Source organism: Somniosus microcephalus, chromosome 3 (genome assembly GCF_052327205.1).
Source record: "Somniosus microcephalus isolate GS21.2 chromosome 3, FLI_Smic_1.0, whole genome shotgun sequence".
NCBI lineage: Eukaryota > Metazoa > Chordata > Chondrichthyes > Squaliformes > Somniosidae > Somniosus > Somniosus microcephalus.
In genome coordinates this window covers 132,528,324-132,545,601 of record NC_140989.1, presented here as the reverse complement: position 1 = coordinate 132,545,601, position 17,278 = coordinate 132,528,324, and the positions used below count along the sequence as shown (strand labels likewise).

Below are 17,278 nucleotides of genomic sequence, written 5' to 3'. Positions count from 1 at the left end.
GCCCTATTGTGCGCCTGGCGCCCCTAGCAACTGGTAGAGGGGAACGGTTCTCAGTCGAAGCGGGGCGCGGGGGGCGCAAATTAAAGGGCACACCTCCTGCAGTAGAAAAGGCTGCCATTTGGCAGCACTCCTTTTTGAGAGACGGATCTTTGCAGAGAGACCAAGGTAGAGAGCTTTCTGCTTTGGCTCAACACTCGGACAGGTACTGAGAATACCAAGGTCGAGGAAATAGAAACAAGAAACTGTGAAGGCAGCAAGAAGTAAAATAAAAAGGCTAAACTGATCTTTGGCTGCTAATATGGCTGGCGCCCACAATGTCACACCTTGCTGATAGAAACAATGTAAGGCAGCGTGCAGAAGTTATACAGACAATAGGCGATCAGAAAACGCATTACCATAATGTTTAGGTGATCATGAACACATTACCAGGATGTTCACTTAGCTGTAACCCATTCAGTTAAATGTGACTTCTTTATTTCAAACTGCCAGGCCAGGAAATCAAATTAAAAGTATACGTGCACAGCTCAGGATTGGTGCAGGAATATACGAGGTGTTAATGTCTTCTCAAATGCAAGTATAATAATGTAGCACACTGTATGACAAATTGCTTGCTCTGTTGGGTTCGTCAGACTCTTGCAGGAGTCGGTGCCGACATTTCAGAGTAAGACTCCGCGGAAAATAAATCGTTTGAATTCTCCAGTTGCATTCGACTCAGTGATTACTGAACCAGACTGAGGGTAAAAGAATCCGTTCTATCATTTGGTGTCAGAAGTGGGATCTCAACGGACAGTCACCGAGAGTTCGCGAACTAAGAGTTGAATCGTCTCGGACGTGGAGAGAGGAAATGGGCCCCCGATGTAAGTAGTTTCTTGTACTACCTCGGTTTTCCTCTGATTCCGCCAGTCTGACGACGAGTCGGCCAATCGCTAACTCCCGTGTGGTGTCCCGCCGAGATCCAGGTCAGTCTGGCGAATACTGGAAGGGATAGGTGATTAGGTCAGTGATCGGATATCACTGAGGGTCAGTGATCGGATATCACTGAGGGTCAGTATACGTACTGAGGGAATAACTAGGAACTGTGTAAACTTAGAAATAAGCACTTGTGTCAGGTAAAGAGCGTCGACCTCGTATATCACTTGGCCCGCCTAGGCTCGGAACAAGTTTAAAACGCGACTGTGTAAAGTTCACAAGGGGAGTAAGATGGGCAACTGTTTAGATACCACGACTGAATCGGGTAGCACCTTACAGACCCTTTGTGAACAACATCCTGACAAAGCAAAGCAACTTAGACAGTTGTCGGGAGGATTGAATAAGAAATTAGGAAGTGATCAATGGCCACTAGGAGGAACAAAGAATCTAGATGCCGCTAAAAAGGCTCAAGAACTAATTTGGAAAAGTAACAGGGGTACCACAGCCAAAGAACTAATTGTCCTATGGAGGCAGTACTGTCAGGAACTGAAAGAAACTTCCTTGTTAGCAAGTTGGCAGGATAATGCCTTAAAATTAGGAATAGCACTTACCGGAGGAGGGGTAGTCAAATCAGTAGAGGTATTGAAAAAGGAATGCGCTCATGAGAAACGCTCAAAACAGGAGTCTGAAAAGACCACGAGCGAGCCTGGAAAGGCTGATAAGAGTGGATTACGTAATCCAATGGTTGGTCTTGCCTTGACAGAGGGAGATGGTGATGATGATTTGGACGAATGGAATCACAGGGCTCAGGTTGTTCCCCACGCTCTCCCCCCGTACGTTAACATTTATCCCCCGGTGGCACCCGCACCAGCTGCACAAACCCCCGCGCCGACACCTCAAGTATCTGCCAGTGCCGTTTCCCCGCCGCCGTCAGTCACGGTTCAAGTAAATAATCCCCCGCCGGTCCAGATGGGAGACCAACAACCGGGTCCCCAGTATACCGACCCTGTTGCCTTTTACACCCGACTCAGGACTAAGAATAATCGGCCCCCGACGACACCCTCCCCACCCCAACCCAGTCCATCAAGGTCACGAAAACGGAGAAATCAAAGGCAGATGATTCAAAGTCAGAGACTAGAGAGTCAGAGCCAGAGTACCCTCAAGGCTTTAAGGTCCTTTTTAGAGTGCCGGGACCATAGTGACATTGACAGTGGAGATTCAGGAGACGACTTGTCATCCCTGGAATCAGAATCTGATACCGAGACCCGCCAGACATAAACCGACACCCCGGCAGTTGCCGGTGAGACAAATGCCTAACCCTGCCTTTAACGCAAATATTCCAGTGGTCGCCGATAACCCCCGGACCATAGGTATCTTCTACCCCTGGAAACCTAACGAGATAATGGCTATCTTAGCCGGGATGCCAGATAGGAAGAAATCCCCCACCTTGTTTGTAGAATTCCTCCGGACTACTATACTCGTCTATAATGCTGAATCAAGAGACTTATGGGCGTTAGTACAGCAGATCTTGAATCCCGCCAAACATGCAAGGTTTTTGGTTAACCTAGGCTTTGAGGACCATGCCACATTAGAGGCTCAAAACGCACAGAGTGCTGCTCGTGAACGCGCCATACTCACTGCCTTAACCACCACCCTACAGAAACCCATTGATATATCCAAGGTGTTAGATACTAAACCACGAAAGGGCGAGGGAGCAGAGGAATTCCTAGAGAGATTCTCTGAGGTATATCGGAGTCAGTCAGGAGATGCTAATTACCGTAACGGAGCAAACTCGCCGCAATACTGTGCTATCCTGATAAATTGTCTACCAACCTCGGTGTCTGAAGCAATTAAGACTAACAATATGGACTGGTCAGAGAATAGTCCCAGCCAGATGGCCAGGGCAGTGAAATATTATTGGAAAGAGAGTAAGAGTCAGGAGAGTCAGCCCCAGGTCAAGGTCAAGACTGAGTATGTGATAAAAAAGGAAGAGCCAAAGCCCACCCAAGATGTGATAGGATATCAGACGGAGCCCCAGTACTGCGTCCCAGGGTGGGTTGATAGACAAGGGTACAGAGATACCAGCCATCCCAACGGACCAACCGTCCCTAATTATGGCCCACCCTACGCTCCCCCAAGACAAAATTTCGGTGATAGAGGAAGAGGAGGGAGGCAAGCAGGGTCAGGTACCTGTTTCAACTGTGGTCAGCAAGGCCACTGGAGCAGGGAATGTCCCTCCCGAAGACAAGGAAGAGGGGGCCACATGCAAGGACAACAGGGAGGTTGGCAGGGAAATCGGGGACGAGGAAGATATACAGACTTCTCCCAGAATAATCCGTTTCCCCAGTACTGACTAGCCAACCTCGTGGCGAACGGGTTCCAGTCGGACAAGGAGCCCGTTCTATCCCTGCTGATTGAAGGGAGCCGACATACGTTTCTGGTAGACACCGGAGCTGCTATGTCATCTGTCCGATCAGAGCTCAATCTCCCTAAATCCGGGGAGACACAAAGCCTGTCCGGATTCCAAGGACAAGTGTGCCAGTACCCGATATCAGAACCAGTTGAAGTAGCATTTCAAAATGAGTCTGTGAAACACCAATTCGTGATCACAAATGGGCTGGATTGCAATCTCATGGCCAGAGACCTGTTATGTGCATTTCAACTAAGACTTGAGTGTGGGAACGAAGGAATAACTGTAAAACCATGGGCCCCTAAAAGACAATGTTACGTCTCTATCACCCCACAATGGTGGACTCTGGACTTAAAAGATGAACCCCCATCTCATGTAACCCTAGCTTATGATCGAAGTGGGAAAGATAAGGAGTTGGAGAATTTTTACCAAGCTTATGAAGGGACTGAGTGGGATGTTGTTCTCCGAGCCATAGTTATGGGACCGGAGGGGAAAGCAGAATATGTTGAGGTTCCCTCGGAATTGTGGAAGCAACCCCTAACTGTAGCCCCACACATCACCCGGGAAGTGAACTCCCCCTACCGTGCGAAAGATCTGGGACCCATGGTAAAACAGGCAGTTGAACAAGCTAACCCAAATGACCGGCAGGAGCAGGCCCTGTCAGGCGGTCGAGCTATCCTGTTATACCAAGAGCCAAAGGTAGTCTTGACACAGTTGCACCACCACGTTGGGAATGAGGTACCGGAATACGTCAATCCGCAAGTGTGGGCAGAAGACCCCACACAGGTAGGATGCGTTAAAATAACTCCCATCCAAATCGCCCTACAGGAAAATGTTGTACTACCCTCCATACGACAGTATCCGCTGAAACAACAAGCGATACCCAGCATTGATAAACTGATCACGGGACTACTGACACAAGGAATCCTGATTAAATGTCAGTCCCCGTGCAACACGCCCATACTTGCAGTTCCAAAATCAGGAAAGCCAAACCAGTACAGATTAGTACAGGACTTACGATCTATCAATGCTATTGTACAACCGCTTCATGCACTAGTACCTAATCCAGCTCACATTCTGGCCCAGGTCCCTGCACAAGCGAAAATCTTTGCAGTAGTCGATCTCCAGCACGCCTTCTTCGCCTTGCCACTGGAACCGACAAGCCAGTACCTCTTTGCTTTTACTTATAATGGACAACAATATACGTGGACCCGACTGCCGCAAGGTTTTGTAAACTCTCCAACATTATTCTCTAGGTGCCTACAAGGACAGTTGCAGACTTTGACCTTGAAACATGGTTCTGCTCTGGTCCAGTACGTGGACGATTTGCTAATAGCTAGCCCTGACGAACAAAGTAACCGGGAAGACACCGCCCAGTTGCTTAATCACCTATTCTCACTCGGGTACGTAGTCTCTCAAAGGTACGAGTGGCCCAACAGAAAGTTAAATTCCTCGGCTTCATGCTCTCAGCAACCGAGCGGAGTCTAGAGAGAAGCAGGATTGAGCCAATCTGTCAGTTCCCCGTACCCCGTAGTGCAAAACAAGTGAGGCAATGGATGGGGATGGTAAACTACTGTAGACAATGGATACCCAACATCGCTCTAGAAACCAAACGACTAACACCATACACCAGTATGGAGGGCGAGTTTCAGCTAGACCCTGTCGCCATAAGAGCGTTTGAAAACCTAAAAGAAGCATTGTCACAAGCCCCAGCACTGGGGAGACCCCTGTATGACAGGCCCTTCCAGCTATACTGCACTATCCTCACTGATTGTTCGACTGCTGTCCTAACGCAAAAACATGGGGACAAGCATAGGCCGGTGGCTTACTACTCCTCAAAGTTAGATCCGGTAGCGCTAGGGCATCCCGTATGCACCCAGATTCTGACCGCCATCTATAATAGCCTACAATCGGCTGCCAACCTAACTTTGCAACAAGATATTACTGTATACAGTTCGCACTTGGTAACTGCACTATTAGGCCAATTACAAACTCAGCACCTCACTATGGCCCGACAAAATAAGTACGAGATATACCTGTTGAATAATCCTAAACTGCAATTTAAGCATTGTACTACTATCAACCCAGCATGTTTTCTCACAGAACCACCCCTCGAACAAACAGACCCAGGACATGATTGTCTATTTTTAATCAAGGAAGATACCTCCATCAGGGAGGATCTATCTGATGCCCCAATGCAGAGTCCTGACACAACCATGTATGTAGATGGAAGTGCGTCCGTCAGTCCCCTTGGGAAAAGACTTTCTGGATATGCAATCGTAGATCAGGACAGTAATACTTTGGAGTCTGCTGCCTTTGAGTTTCCGTATTCCGCCCAACAAGCAGAACTGTTCGCATTAATACGAGCTTGTATCTTAGGGAAGGACTTAAAGGTTAACGTTTATACAGACTCGAGATATGCCTTCGGAGTGGTTCATGATTTCAGACAATTATGGAAAAACAGAGGGTTCCTAACCTCTGCAGGAACACAGATATCCCATCAGAAATTAGTATCTGATTTGCTACAAGCCCTCATGCTACCAAAACAGATCTCCGTGATAAAGTGCTCCGCACACACAGCAGGACAAACCCCAGTAGATATAGGGAATAGATGCGCTGACCAGGGAGCTAGGGAAGCGTCCCAGGAACAACGAGTGGTTGTGCCTAGAATGATGAGCCAGACTAAAAGCTCAAATAAAAGCAAGTCTCCCTCGGAAAAGCCAATGCCAACCATCCAAGACGTCATTAAGTTACAGGAGGACGCTCCTGACTGTGATAAGGGACTGTGGAAACAGCTCGGTTGTACATATGATTGTGTGTCTAAATTATGGGTCACCCCTGCCGAGCAAACTTGTATGTCAGATGAGCTAGCATTATGGGTTATTGAATGTATACACTTTGCAACTCATTGTGGTGCCAGAGCAACTAGTGACACGTTATTAGCTACATGGTGGCATCCTAGATTACAAGCGCTGAAGGTATTAGCAGTCGCTGCCTCATTTGTCAGCAGCATAACCCGGGAAAAGGCATACCTTGTGAAACGGGTAAGACGCCGTTACCTACGGGTCCCTTTGAGACCCTCCAGATGGACTACATTGAATTAGAAAGGTGTCAGTGTTATAAATATGTACTGGTTATTGTTGATGTATTTAGTAAGTGGATTGAGGCCTACCCGACTACGGATAACAAAGCCTCCACTGCTGTAAAAGTTTTAATGAGAGAAATTATTCCAAGGTACGGAATTCCAAACCGATTAAGTTCAGACAACGGCCCTCACTTCGTGGGTCTGGTAAACAAGGAGTTCTGCACTGGGCATCCAACAGCAGCTACATTGTGCCTACAGGCCACAGGCCGCCGGACTGGTCGAGCGGGCTAATCAGACCTTGAAAAATAAACTTGCCAAATTACAGGCCGAGACGGGAACTACATGGCTCAAACTACTCCCCGTGGCCTTGTTCCAAATACGCACTACCCCGGCTGGTGCAGCAAGATTAAGCCCTGCTGAAATCATATATGGCAGACCTCTCAAAACCCCGTGGAACCAGGAAGTCCCAAAGACTGTCCACTTTCACCACATGACGGCAGAAATGACTAACTATATTTTGTCGTTAACCAGGGCATTGAAAAGTTTGCACTCCCGGGTACGCGCTGCTTACATCGACCTCCCTCCTATAGTTAGTTCGTCCCAGGTCGAGCCCGGAGCGTATGTATTAATCAAGAATTGGACGCGAAAAGGATTGGAACCTCGTTGGGAAGGACCCGATCAAGTCCTACTCACCACCCCAACTGCTGCCAAAGTAGAGGGAAAGAGTGCTTGGGTTCACCTCCACCACTGTAAAATTGTCAGTAATGCTATGCCTGAAACTTAAAGAATGCTAACCTCTCTTGCTTCCAAGAAATCTCTCCCTAAACAGACGTGCCGCGCCGACCAGCCATGCAGACGTCGCTGTGGATCCTCTCTATCAGTGTCCTGATCACCCTTGGAATAACTCAACAGCCCAGAAGGAGAACATGCCGGCAGAACCAACCCAAGCGGGTACACCACCTATGCCACGGAGACGTGCTTCGGTGCAATGATGATAACCCAGGCGGGTTCGGGAAATGGAACGTGATCAACTGGGACACCTACATTGGGCTTATTAGACAGCCCCACCGCTCGCTAATGCTGAGATACATACACAGAGGAACATTGCCATGCCATTGGACCAAGTGTAAATTTGATTACGTCTGTCGACGCCAGGTGACCAAGTCTGTTACTGCAGGACCATGCAACAGAACTACCGATACCAAAGGACAAAGCTGTTATCCGAAGTCCAACCAGGAAAGGAAAAGAAAAGAAATGGACTGCCCCCTATGAGCAGCTTCGACTATTCGAGGATAGAAGGTATCCTCACAAAGAGACATGAACGAGGTCTCCAACACACTTTCCCTGAAGAAACCCCGACGGGCAACCTATTCCTCCAGACTCACGCAGCCCTATACTCACCAGAGTCAATTGTTTGTTATCCGCCCCTGATATCTGTTGAGGGGGTGTTTGCCCCAACCCCGGTTATTGTTCCCCCGGACTTTCTTTTAGATGCTCACCTTCTCCCTCCCACAACCAATATAACAATACCCTATACCTTAACCCTGCCCGCCAATTGCCTGAAACTAAGCAGGAACCCTGGTGGCTATGAGAATTGTTGGAATGGGACGGGCTATGGTTGTAGGTCAGTATGGGTTAAGCAGAACTACACCTGCTTGGTGACACGCTGCCTCCACCATCAGTGTATGATAGGACCAGACACCGGTAGCTGCACATGTGAGCAATCCGCATGTGTGTCAATAACCGAAGGAGTGCAAGTTTTATGTGGAGAAGGGGATGGGACAACTCTGAAGGTAGGGGGGGAAACCTTTATGCTAGTAAAAATAGCTAATACCCAGCTTACTGATACTCGTGAGATCCAAGGTTTTGACTATTTCCTTCCCCCGAGCCATTTAAGCACAAGGCAGAAACACATATCCGTGATATATACCAAACCAGGCTACTTTTTCTTGAGCCAAGGAAGAGCTACTAATTACATGGTAATAGATACCACTCCCCGGATGGTAGCCATCGCTACCTTAACCCCTACCACAGTACCCTGCCCCTCCCAATGGACATCCCACCGAAAAATAGTAGTCAGGGCAGCCTCGAAAGAGTTTTGCTCCAAGTGGAAAGATCCTGAATCCCTAGGAGGACACAGAACCTCTATAGGATATGGATTTGCTGGCCTGTTCTCTATAGGCTATATTGGAGCCTATCTGGCCGCCAATAACCGGAACTACCTTATCTGTGGCCTCACCATCCTGGGTAATGCTACCATGGGGGCCCTCGACGCAGTTACTAAAGAATTGTCGGAACTCAGGTTATTCACTATGCAAAACAGATATGCCCTAGACTACCTGCTGGCCCGAGAAGGTGGTGTCTGTGCAATAGTAAAAGGTAAATGCCTTATGGGAGTCCGAGACCAGACAGAGAACATCACCTGCTTTATCACTAAGATAAGGGAACAAATGGATAATATGAAGGAAGCAAGTAACTGGGGAGACTGGGGATTTGGAGGATGGTATGACTGGTTGATAAATATGGCTATGTACCTAGTAGTTGCAATCGCCTGTATTTTTATTGGACTAGCAATCATGAAATGTGTGCTAGGAAGAATGCAGCTAGCTTTGGAGAAAATAGGTAGCCCAAAGATGTTAATGGTAAGACCGACCAATGAATGTGAAATGAAGGAAGTAAAGTACGATGATAATAAAGAATTTGATCGACTGAATAAAATAGACGTAACCGAATAACGGTTGGTTATCATAGAATGATAAAAGGAGGGAATGAGAATACCAAGGTCGAGGAAATAGAAACAAGAAACTGTGAAGGCAGCAAGAAGTAAAATAAAAAGGCTAAACTGATCTTTGGCTGCTAATATGGCTGGCGCCCACAATGTCACACCTTGCTGATAGAAACAATGTAAGGCAGCGTGCAGAGGTTATACAGACAATAGGCGATCAGAAAACGCATTACCATGATTGCAAACGCATTACCATAATGTTTAGGTGATCATGAACACATTACCAGGATGTTCACTTAGCTGTAACCCATTCAGTTAAATGTGACTTCTTTATTTCAAACTGCCAGGCCAGGAAATCAAATTAAATGTATACGCGCACAGCTCAGGATTGGTGCAGGAATATACGAGGTGTTAATGTCTTCTCAAATGCAAGTATAATAATGTAGCACACTGTATGACAAATTGCTTGCTCTGTTGGGTTCGTCAGACTCTTGCAGGAGTCGGTGCCGACATTTCAGAGTAAGACTCCGCGGAAAATAAATCGTTTGAATTCTCCAGTTGCATTCGACTCAGTGATTACTGAACCAGACTGAGGGTAAAAGAATCCGTTCTATCAGTACTTGTGGCTTCAGGCCACAGCTTTCCACTTGTCTTTGCCTTCATTGACATCTCATTGTTTGCTAACATATAATGGGGGCTGCAATGGGTGCAAACGCTGGCTTTCTCCATTGCATCCAAAGGGCTCACAGACGCCGTGAGAGAGTGGCAGTCCTGGCTAGACGGAGAGGGGGCAACAGGCGTCGGGAAAGGAGGCCTTACCCACCCAGGGTATACCGCCAGCAGTTCTCCTATCTGAACATGTCTGACGAGCAGTGTGTTCGGAGGCTGCGATTCCGAAGGGAGGTGGTCACCGAGATCTGCCACCTGCTTGGCGGTGATCTGCAGCCACATCTGAGGAGCAGGACGTCTCTGTCGGTGGCAGTGAAGGTGACGGTGGCTCTCAACTTCTATGCCACCGGCTCCTTCCAATCCGCTACTGGGGACATTTCCAACATCTCCCAGTTCACCGTGCATTGTTGCATCTGCCAGGTGACCAATGCCCTTTTCAAAAGGAGACGTCAGTTCATCTCCTTCGCCATGGCCCTTGTCAAACAGCAACAGCGTGCAATGGGCTTTGCAGCATTCACAGGCTTCCCCATGGTGCAGGGCGCCATTGACTGCACGCATGTGGCTTTGCGGGCACCTCTGGAGAATGCCGAGGATTACCGCAACCGGAAGGGCTACCATTCGCTCAACGTTCAGCTGGTGTGTGACCACAGGCAGCTCATCGTAGCTGTCAATGCCCGCTTTCCAGGCAGCAGCCACGATGCCTTCATCCTGCGCCAGACTTCTGTGGCAGACATGTTCCAGGCCCAGCCTCACCCACGAGGATGGCTTCTCGGGGACAAAGGCTATCCTTTGTGTACCTGGCTGATGACCCCGCTCCGTGCGCCCAGCACCCCTGCTGAAGAGGGATACAACGACAGCCATCAAGCGACCAGGAACATCATTGAGCAAACAGTCGGCGTCCTGAAGCAACGGTTCCACTGTCTGGATTGTTCCGGTGGAGCCCTACAATATTCCCCGGAGCGAGTCTCCCATTTCGTGGTCGTGTGCTGCATGCTGCACAACCTGGCTATCCGCAGGACTCAGCCACTGCCACCAGAGATTGGAGGACCACCTGAGGAGGAGGAGGAGGACCAGCACAGGAGGGAGGCAGAAAGTGCAAGGGCCGCCCGTCGCCGGCTTATTGAACGTCGGTTCTAGGCCCCCTCTCAGGGAATGGCTTGTGCCAATGTCACCAGATGAATGTAGCCGCTCCACAAGCCCTCAGCCGAGCAGGGCAACCAGGACTTGCAAAAAAAAGCATGCACAGTGCGATTTAAGAACATTAATTTATTGCAAACCTCTGCCCTTCCCACATTACAATCTCATGGAGGGAAGCCCCCTCCAAAAACACAAAACTAACAGTCTCGGCCTTACAAAACAAAGAAAGACACCAGTCTCGGCCTTTCAACAAACACAAAGCATTTGTGCAGACCTTCTACTTTTCGCCCTGCGAGGGCGATGCCTTTCGCATCCGTGACTGGCCCCTGCCCGCCCTGCAGCTCCTCCTCAATGGGACCCCAGTGGCTGCAGCAAGGCTGGGGGAAGGCTGCTGAGGGTCAGATGGCGAGGCGGCAGATGCCCTTGGGGGTCGGCCTGCACCAGCTCTGGCCCTGGAGGGTCCGGCTGCTGACTGCTCCAACTCTGCTTGGGCGGCAGCAGTCTGTCCAGCGGCTCGTGGCAGCTGCAATGGCGGAGTGGCAGTGTCGGCTGCAGGAATGGTACCAACCTGACAGGTCGCAGGTACTCCCTGGTCGCCTGATACATTGGCACTCGCACGGGCCAGCACTGCAGCATGCGCAGCAAACAGCTGAAGAACAGACTGCTGGGCTGCTGCTGCGCGGCGAGTGCCCTGGCGATGCCTGGCCGATCCAGCGAGGGTGGCAGCAGTTAGTGCCCGTGTGGCCCTGGTCTGTGTCCGCATGACACCAGCCAGTGAATGAACGGCACGACTGAGCACTTGGCTCGAAGCCGCCTGTGCTGCCGCGAAGTCCTGCAGACTCCTGGCCTGTGCTGCACTGAATTGTTGCAGACTCCTGGCCTGTGCTGCTCCGAATTCCTGCACATTCTTTGACAGAGACTCAATGGAGTCAAGCATCCTTGCCACTGCAGCCATGAGCTCAGTGTGCCTGCGCTCAGCCTGGACAGCCATTTCCTCCAGGAGCCGGACCTCCTCTGCGTTCACCGTCGCAGGACTGGAGGCCGCACTCACCCTCTGGGGAGAAGTCTGGGGAGAAGTCCGCCGAGCTTCCCCACCCCTCCCGCGTTGCTGCAGGCCGCTGGGCCCCGGAGCTTCACTCTCCTCCGACCCTTCCCCCCGGCTCCCCTCCAGGGAAGACGTGTCCCCTTCATCGCCATGGGCTGGCGCGGCTGAGGGTGGCACCGATGGGCCGGCTTCCTCTTCGAATTCGGAATCGCTGACAGTGGCAGCTTGAGGGCCCGCCTCCTCACCTGGCGATTCACCATCTGAAAGCAGGGAGGCACAAGAGTAGCTTTAGAGTGAGGACAGGGCGGCAGCGAGGGAGGCATGAGTGCTGCCATGCACTGCATTGGTCGGACAGTGGCAAAGGATGCTGATCTGAGGCGCAAGTGGAAAGAGAGAGGTCAAAAAGGTGATGCCCTTACCATTGGTGCCCAGAACAGGGTCGGCATCTCCACTGGCGACGGGGCCAATCAGCCGGCCTGCCATAATGCGCTCCACACGCTGGTCGAGGTCGGAGAGCTCTTTGACGTCAGGACGGCCTCCCCCGGTCTCACGTAGCTTCCTCCGGTTGTGCGCCACCTTGGCCTGCAAGAGAAAGGACGGCCTCTAAGTACAGTGTGAAGCCGTGATCTTGTCTGCACTGCCTCCCATGGTGGACTGGCCCCGACAGTGTGAAGCCCTGATCTTGTCTGCACTGCCTCCCATGGTGGACTGGCCCTGACAGTGTGAAGCCCTGATCTTGTCTGCAATGCCTCCCATAGTCAAACATCTTGTACAGCGTGTAAAGTGCTGAATGTGCAAGTGATTTTCATGACAGTCCCATAGCTGCTGGATGAGGGCTGGCCATTAGGGCTTTCAGGTCCCTTTGCCCATAAACTGAGGTGCACATGCAGGGATGAGGAGGACACTGGAAAGGGTACTCACCCTGACAACCCGAGTGAGGTCGTTGAACTTTTTCCGGCATTGCACAGGAGTCCTGGCAACCACGCTGTTGGAAGTCACCCTGTTTGAGACCTCCCTCCAGGCTTTCCGGTAGGCGCTGGGCAGCGGCCTCCTGCCACCTTCTTGAACAGAACATGGCGCCTGCGCTCCACTCCGCCAACCAGCACCCTCAGGTCACTGTCGCTGAAGCGCTGCGCTCTCTCCCTGGCCTTCTCCATAGCCCTGGGCGTTGTGCAGATGAAGCAGAAGTGGTCAGGCCTAGCTTGAGGGCTGCAGTGTGCAGGGCATGGCAGGCAAACAAATCCACCCTCCCCCTTTAAGAGCTGACCGGCGCCAGAGTGTCTGCCGTCAATCAACAACTCGCCGCACCTGCGCTGCACCCGGCCTCGGGGGTATCGCTCAGCACCGCCGGCTTAGCGCCTAAAGATAGTCGTGCATCGCCTGTTTTAGCGCAGCAGCAACCTCTTGGGGCGATGCGACTGAATATCGGCGAAGGTGGCGCGAACCTGCGCCGGGCGCAAACTTTAGCGGTCGCCCAACTTTAGCGCCCCGAACGTGGCTATGCTGAATTTCTAGGCCTAAGTGTTTTTATTATTGAGCCAGAATCATGCGGCAAACACACTCAATATTTAATGTCAAATATTTGGTTAAGATCCCATAAACTAGAGAAATACAAGTAGCACACAATGTGCTACAACAACATTTATTTCTTTATGGAATGGAAATGTCAAAATAAAACAAAAGATTCTGATAGTACAGTCTGTACAGTTTCCCTTTCACCACTTTAAATTGTTTTTATTCGTTCCTGGGATCTGGGCGTCGCCGGCGAGGCCAGCATTTATTGCCCATCCCGAATTGCCCTCGAGAAGGTGGTGGTGAGCCGCCTTCTTGAACCGCTGCAGTCCGTGTGGTGAAGATACTCCTACAGTGCGTTCCAGGATTTTGACCCAGCGACGATAAAGGAACAGCGATATATTCCCAAGTCAGGATAGTGTGTAACTTGGAGGGGAACTTGCAGGTGATGGTCTTCCCATGCACCTGCTGCCCTTGTCCTCTAGGTGGTAGAGGTCGCAGGTGTGGGAGGTGCTGTCGAAGAAGCCTTAGTGAGTTGATGCGTCTCTTGTAGATGGCACACACTGCAGCCACGGTGCGTCGGTGGCAGAGGGAGTGAATGTTTAAGGTGGTTGATGGGGTGCCAATCAAGCAGGCTGCTTTGTCCTGGATGGTGTCAAGCTTCTTGAGTGTTGTTGGAGCTGCACTCATCCAGGCAAGTGGAGAGTGTGGTAAACCACTGTTATAGTTATCACTGTATATTGTTCTCACTGTTCTCACTGTCACATCACTACACGAGGTCGCCTCTTGTCGCACTGTTATACCTGGGCTGACCACCTCCGACTCCGCCCATTACCTGCCCAGGTATAAAGGTAGCTGACTGGCTAGTATTCCTCCCTGTTGGATCGGATCACCCACGAGGGTGGGCTCTGTTATTTAGCCAATAAAAACCTTCAGTTACGTTCTTAACTCGTCGCCTTTTATTGGACTAATTGATAGGCATATCAATTTTATTGACTAAATTTTAAAGATGTCTGATAATGAACAGCAACAGCAAGGAGCTCACCCAGCAGCACAGCAACAGCAGCCTCCAGACAACGGGCCACACCAGCCGGCTTGGCTGCAAGCCTTGAAACCACCATACCTGGATCTAAACCCACAGGCACCAAACTCAGCCAACGACTTCAAACACTGGCTGGACTGCTTCGAATCGTACCTGGAGGAAGCCGTCGTCCCTCAGAGATCCAAACTAAGAGTCCTGAAAGCCCAAGCGAGCCCGAGAGTATATACACTCATCCAGGACATGACTACGTACGACGACGCCATCAACCTACTGAAACAGCAGTACCGGAGCCCGGTAAACTACATGTACACTAGGCATCTCTTAAGATCTCGCCAGCAACAGCCAGGAGAATCGATAGCTGAATTTTCACGAGCGCTGAGACAACTCGGCAGGAACTGTGACTTTAAAGCGGTGACGGCTACTGCGAACATGGAAGACAATGTCCGCGACGCCTTGGTGAGAGGCCTACGTTCCGACTACACACGGCAAAGACTGCTTGAAGCTAAGGACATAGACCTGGACAAGGCCGAAGCCCTCGCCCTCACCCTAGAGGCCACCCAGCAAGACCAGGAAGCGTTTGCCAGGTACTATTCGCGACCCTGGGACTCGGGCCCGACCCCCACCCCACCACCCTTCACAGCGCTGCCCCCGGGACCTACCTCAGCGTCTGCATCACGGATCCGACCGGGCCCGCTAGCCCCGGTACCGGCCCCGACATCAGGCAACCCCGATCGGGCCGCTGGCTGCTTCTTTTGCGGCCAGGAGAAGCATCCGAGGTCGCGCTGCCCAGCCAAAAACTCGACCTGCAAAACCTGCCTCAAGAAAGGCCACTTCTCCAAGGCCTGCAGAAGCAAATCCTCAGAAGCCAGCAGTGCCTCATGCGAACCCTGGGGGCGGCCATCTTTGTGCGGGGCAGCCGAAGCCTGCAGAGCCTCATGGGAAAACCAGGGGCGGCCATCTTTGTGCGGGGCAGCCGAAGCCTGCAGAGCCTCATGGGAAAACCAGGGGCGGCCATCTTTGTGCGGGGCAGCCGAAGCCTGCAGAGCCTCATGGGAACAGCAGGGGCGGCCATCTTTGTGCGGGGCAAACGATTTAAACAGAGCCTCATGTGAACTACGGGGGCCGCCATCTTCGCCGCCATCTTGTCATGACAACGACGTGCTCATCTACACCCTAGCTTCCGTGACCCTGGATCAAGCCCGCCCGCACCACCTGGCCAGCTCAATGATGGACATCAAAGTCAACGGCCACGCCACGACCTGCCTGTTCGACAGCGGAAGCACGGAGAGCTTCATCCACCCAGACACGGTGAGCCACTACTCCCTCCCCGTCCTGCCAACGCGCAGCCGCATCTCGATGGCATCGAGGTCGCACGCCACAGACATCAGCGGCTACTGTGTCGTGACATTGTCGGTTAAAGGGACAGAGTATAAAAATTTTAAACTCCTCGTACTCCCCCAGCTGTGCGCTGCCGTCATACTAGGGCTGGACTTCCAATCCCACCTCCAAAGTGTAACCCTAGCATACGGTGGACCCCTCCCCCCACTCACAGTCGACAACCAGCGAAAGTTAAACCGCCCACCGCGTAACACCTGCAGCCTATCCACCCTCAAGGTACCGCCACCTTCCCTGTTCGCTAACCTCACCCCCGACTGCAAACCTGTCGCTACTAAGAGCAGGCGGTACAGCGCTGGGGACAGAGCCTTCATTAGCTCTGAGGTGCAGCGACTCCTGAAAGAGGGCATTATTGAGGGGAGCAGCAGCCCCTGGCGTGCCCAGGTGGTGGTAGTCAAGACCGGCGACAAAAATCGCCTGGTTATCGACTACAGCCAGACCATAAACAGATACACCCAGCTGGACGCATACCCCCTCCCCCGCATATCGGACATGGTCAATGAGATTGCACAATACCGCGTATTCTCGACCATCGACCTCAAGTCGGCCTACCACCAACTCCCCATCAGCCCGGAGGACAGCCAGTACACCGCCTTCGAGGCGAATGGCCGCCTCTACCAATTCCTTAGGGTCCCCTTTGGTGTCACCAACGGGGTCTCGGTTTTCCAACGGGAGATGGACCGGATGGTTGACCAGAACGGACTACAGGCCACTTTCCCCTATCTCGATAACGTCACCATCTGCGGCCGCAACCGGCAGGACCATGACGTGAATCTGGAGAAATTCCTCCGTACGGCCCAACGGCTGAACCTCACCTACAATAAGGAGAAATGCGTGTTTAACACAGCGCGCCTTGCCATCCTTGGCTGTGTAGTAGAGAACGGAGTCATCGGCCCCGACCCCGAAAGAATGCGCCCCCTCATGGAGCTACCCCTCCCCCACTGTCCAAAAGCACTTAGGAGAACCCTGGGGCTTTTCGCCTACTATGCCCAATGGGTACCCAATTATGCGGACAAAGCCAGACCCCTCCTGAAAACCACATCCTTCCCCCTCACGGAAGAGGCGTGCGCGGCCTTCTCCCTCATTAAGGGAGACATAGCCAAGGCCACAATGCACGCAGTGGATGAGTCAATCCCCTTCCAAGTGGAGAGCGATGCATCCGACTTCGCCCTAGCCGCTACCCTTAACCAGGAGGGTAGGCCGGTAGCCTTCTTCTCAAGGACCCTACAGGGCCCCGAGACCCGACACTCGTCAGTCGAGAAGGAAGCCCAGGCAATTGTGGAGGCAGTACGGCGCTGGAGGCACTACTTGGCAGGCAAACGATTTACCCTCCTCACCGACCAACGCTC

The 17,278-nt window shown here is 51.6% G+C and overlaps 1 protein-coding gene across 5 annotated transcripts in view; it reads right to left on the bottom strand.

The window, feature by feature from the left end:
- The window catches only part of aplf (aprataxin and PNKP like factor), a 115,868-nt gene that overhangs the window by 80,252 nt on the left and 18,338 nt on the right, over nt 1–17,278 (bottom strand). Inside the window, exon 1 of one of the 5 annotated variants that reach the window (XM_085981635.1) lies at nt 12,400–12,567. The exons of the other annotated variants lie outside the window; for them this stretch is intronic. Coding sequence (XP_085837761.1) covers nt 12,400–12,426 — 27 coding nt within the window. The 5' untranslated portion in view covers nt 12,427–12,567. Of the gene's footprint in view, nt 1–12,399; nt 12,568–17,278 lie in introns of those variants that run through there. 5 annotated transcript variants of the gene reach the window in all.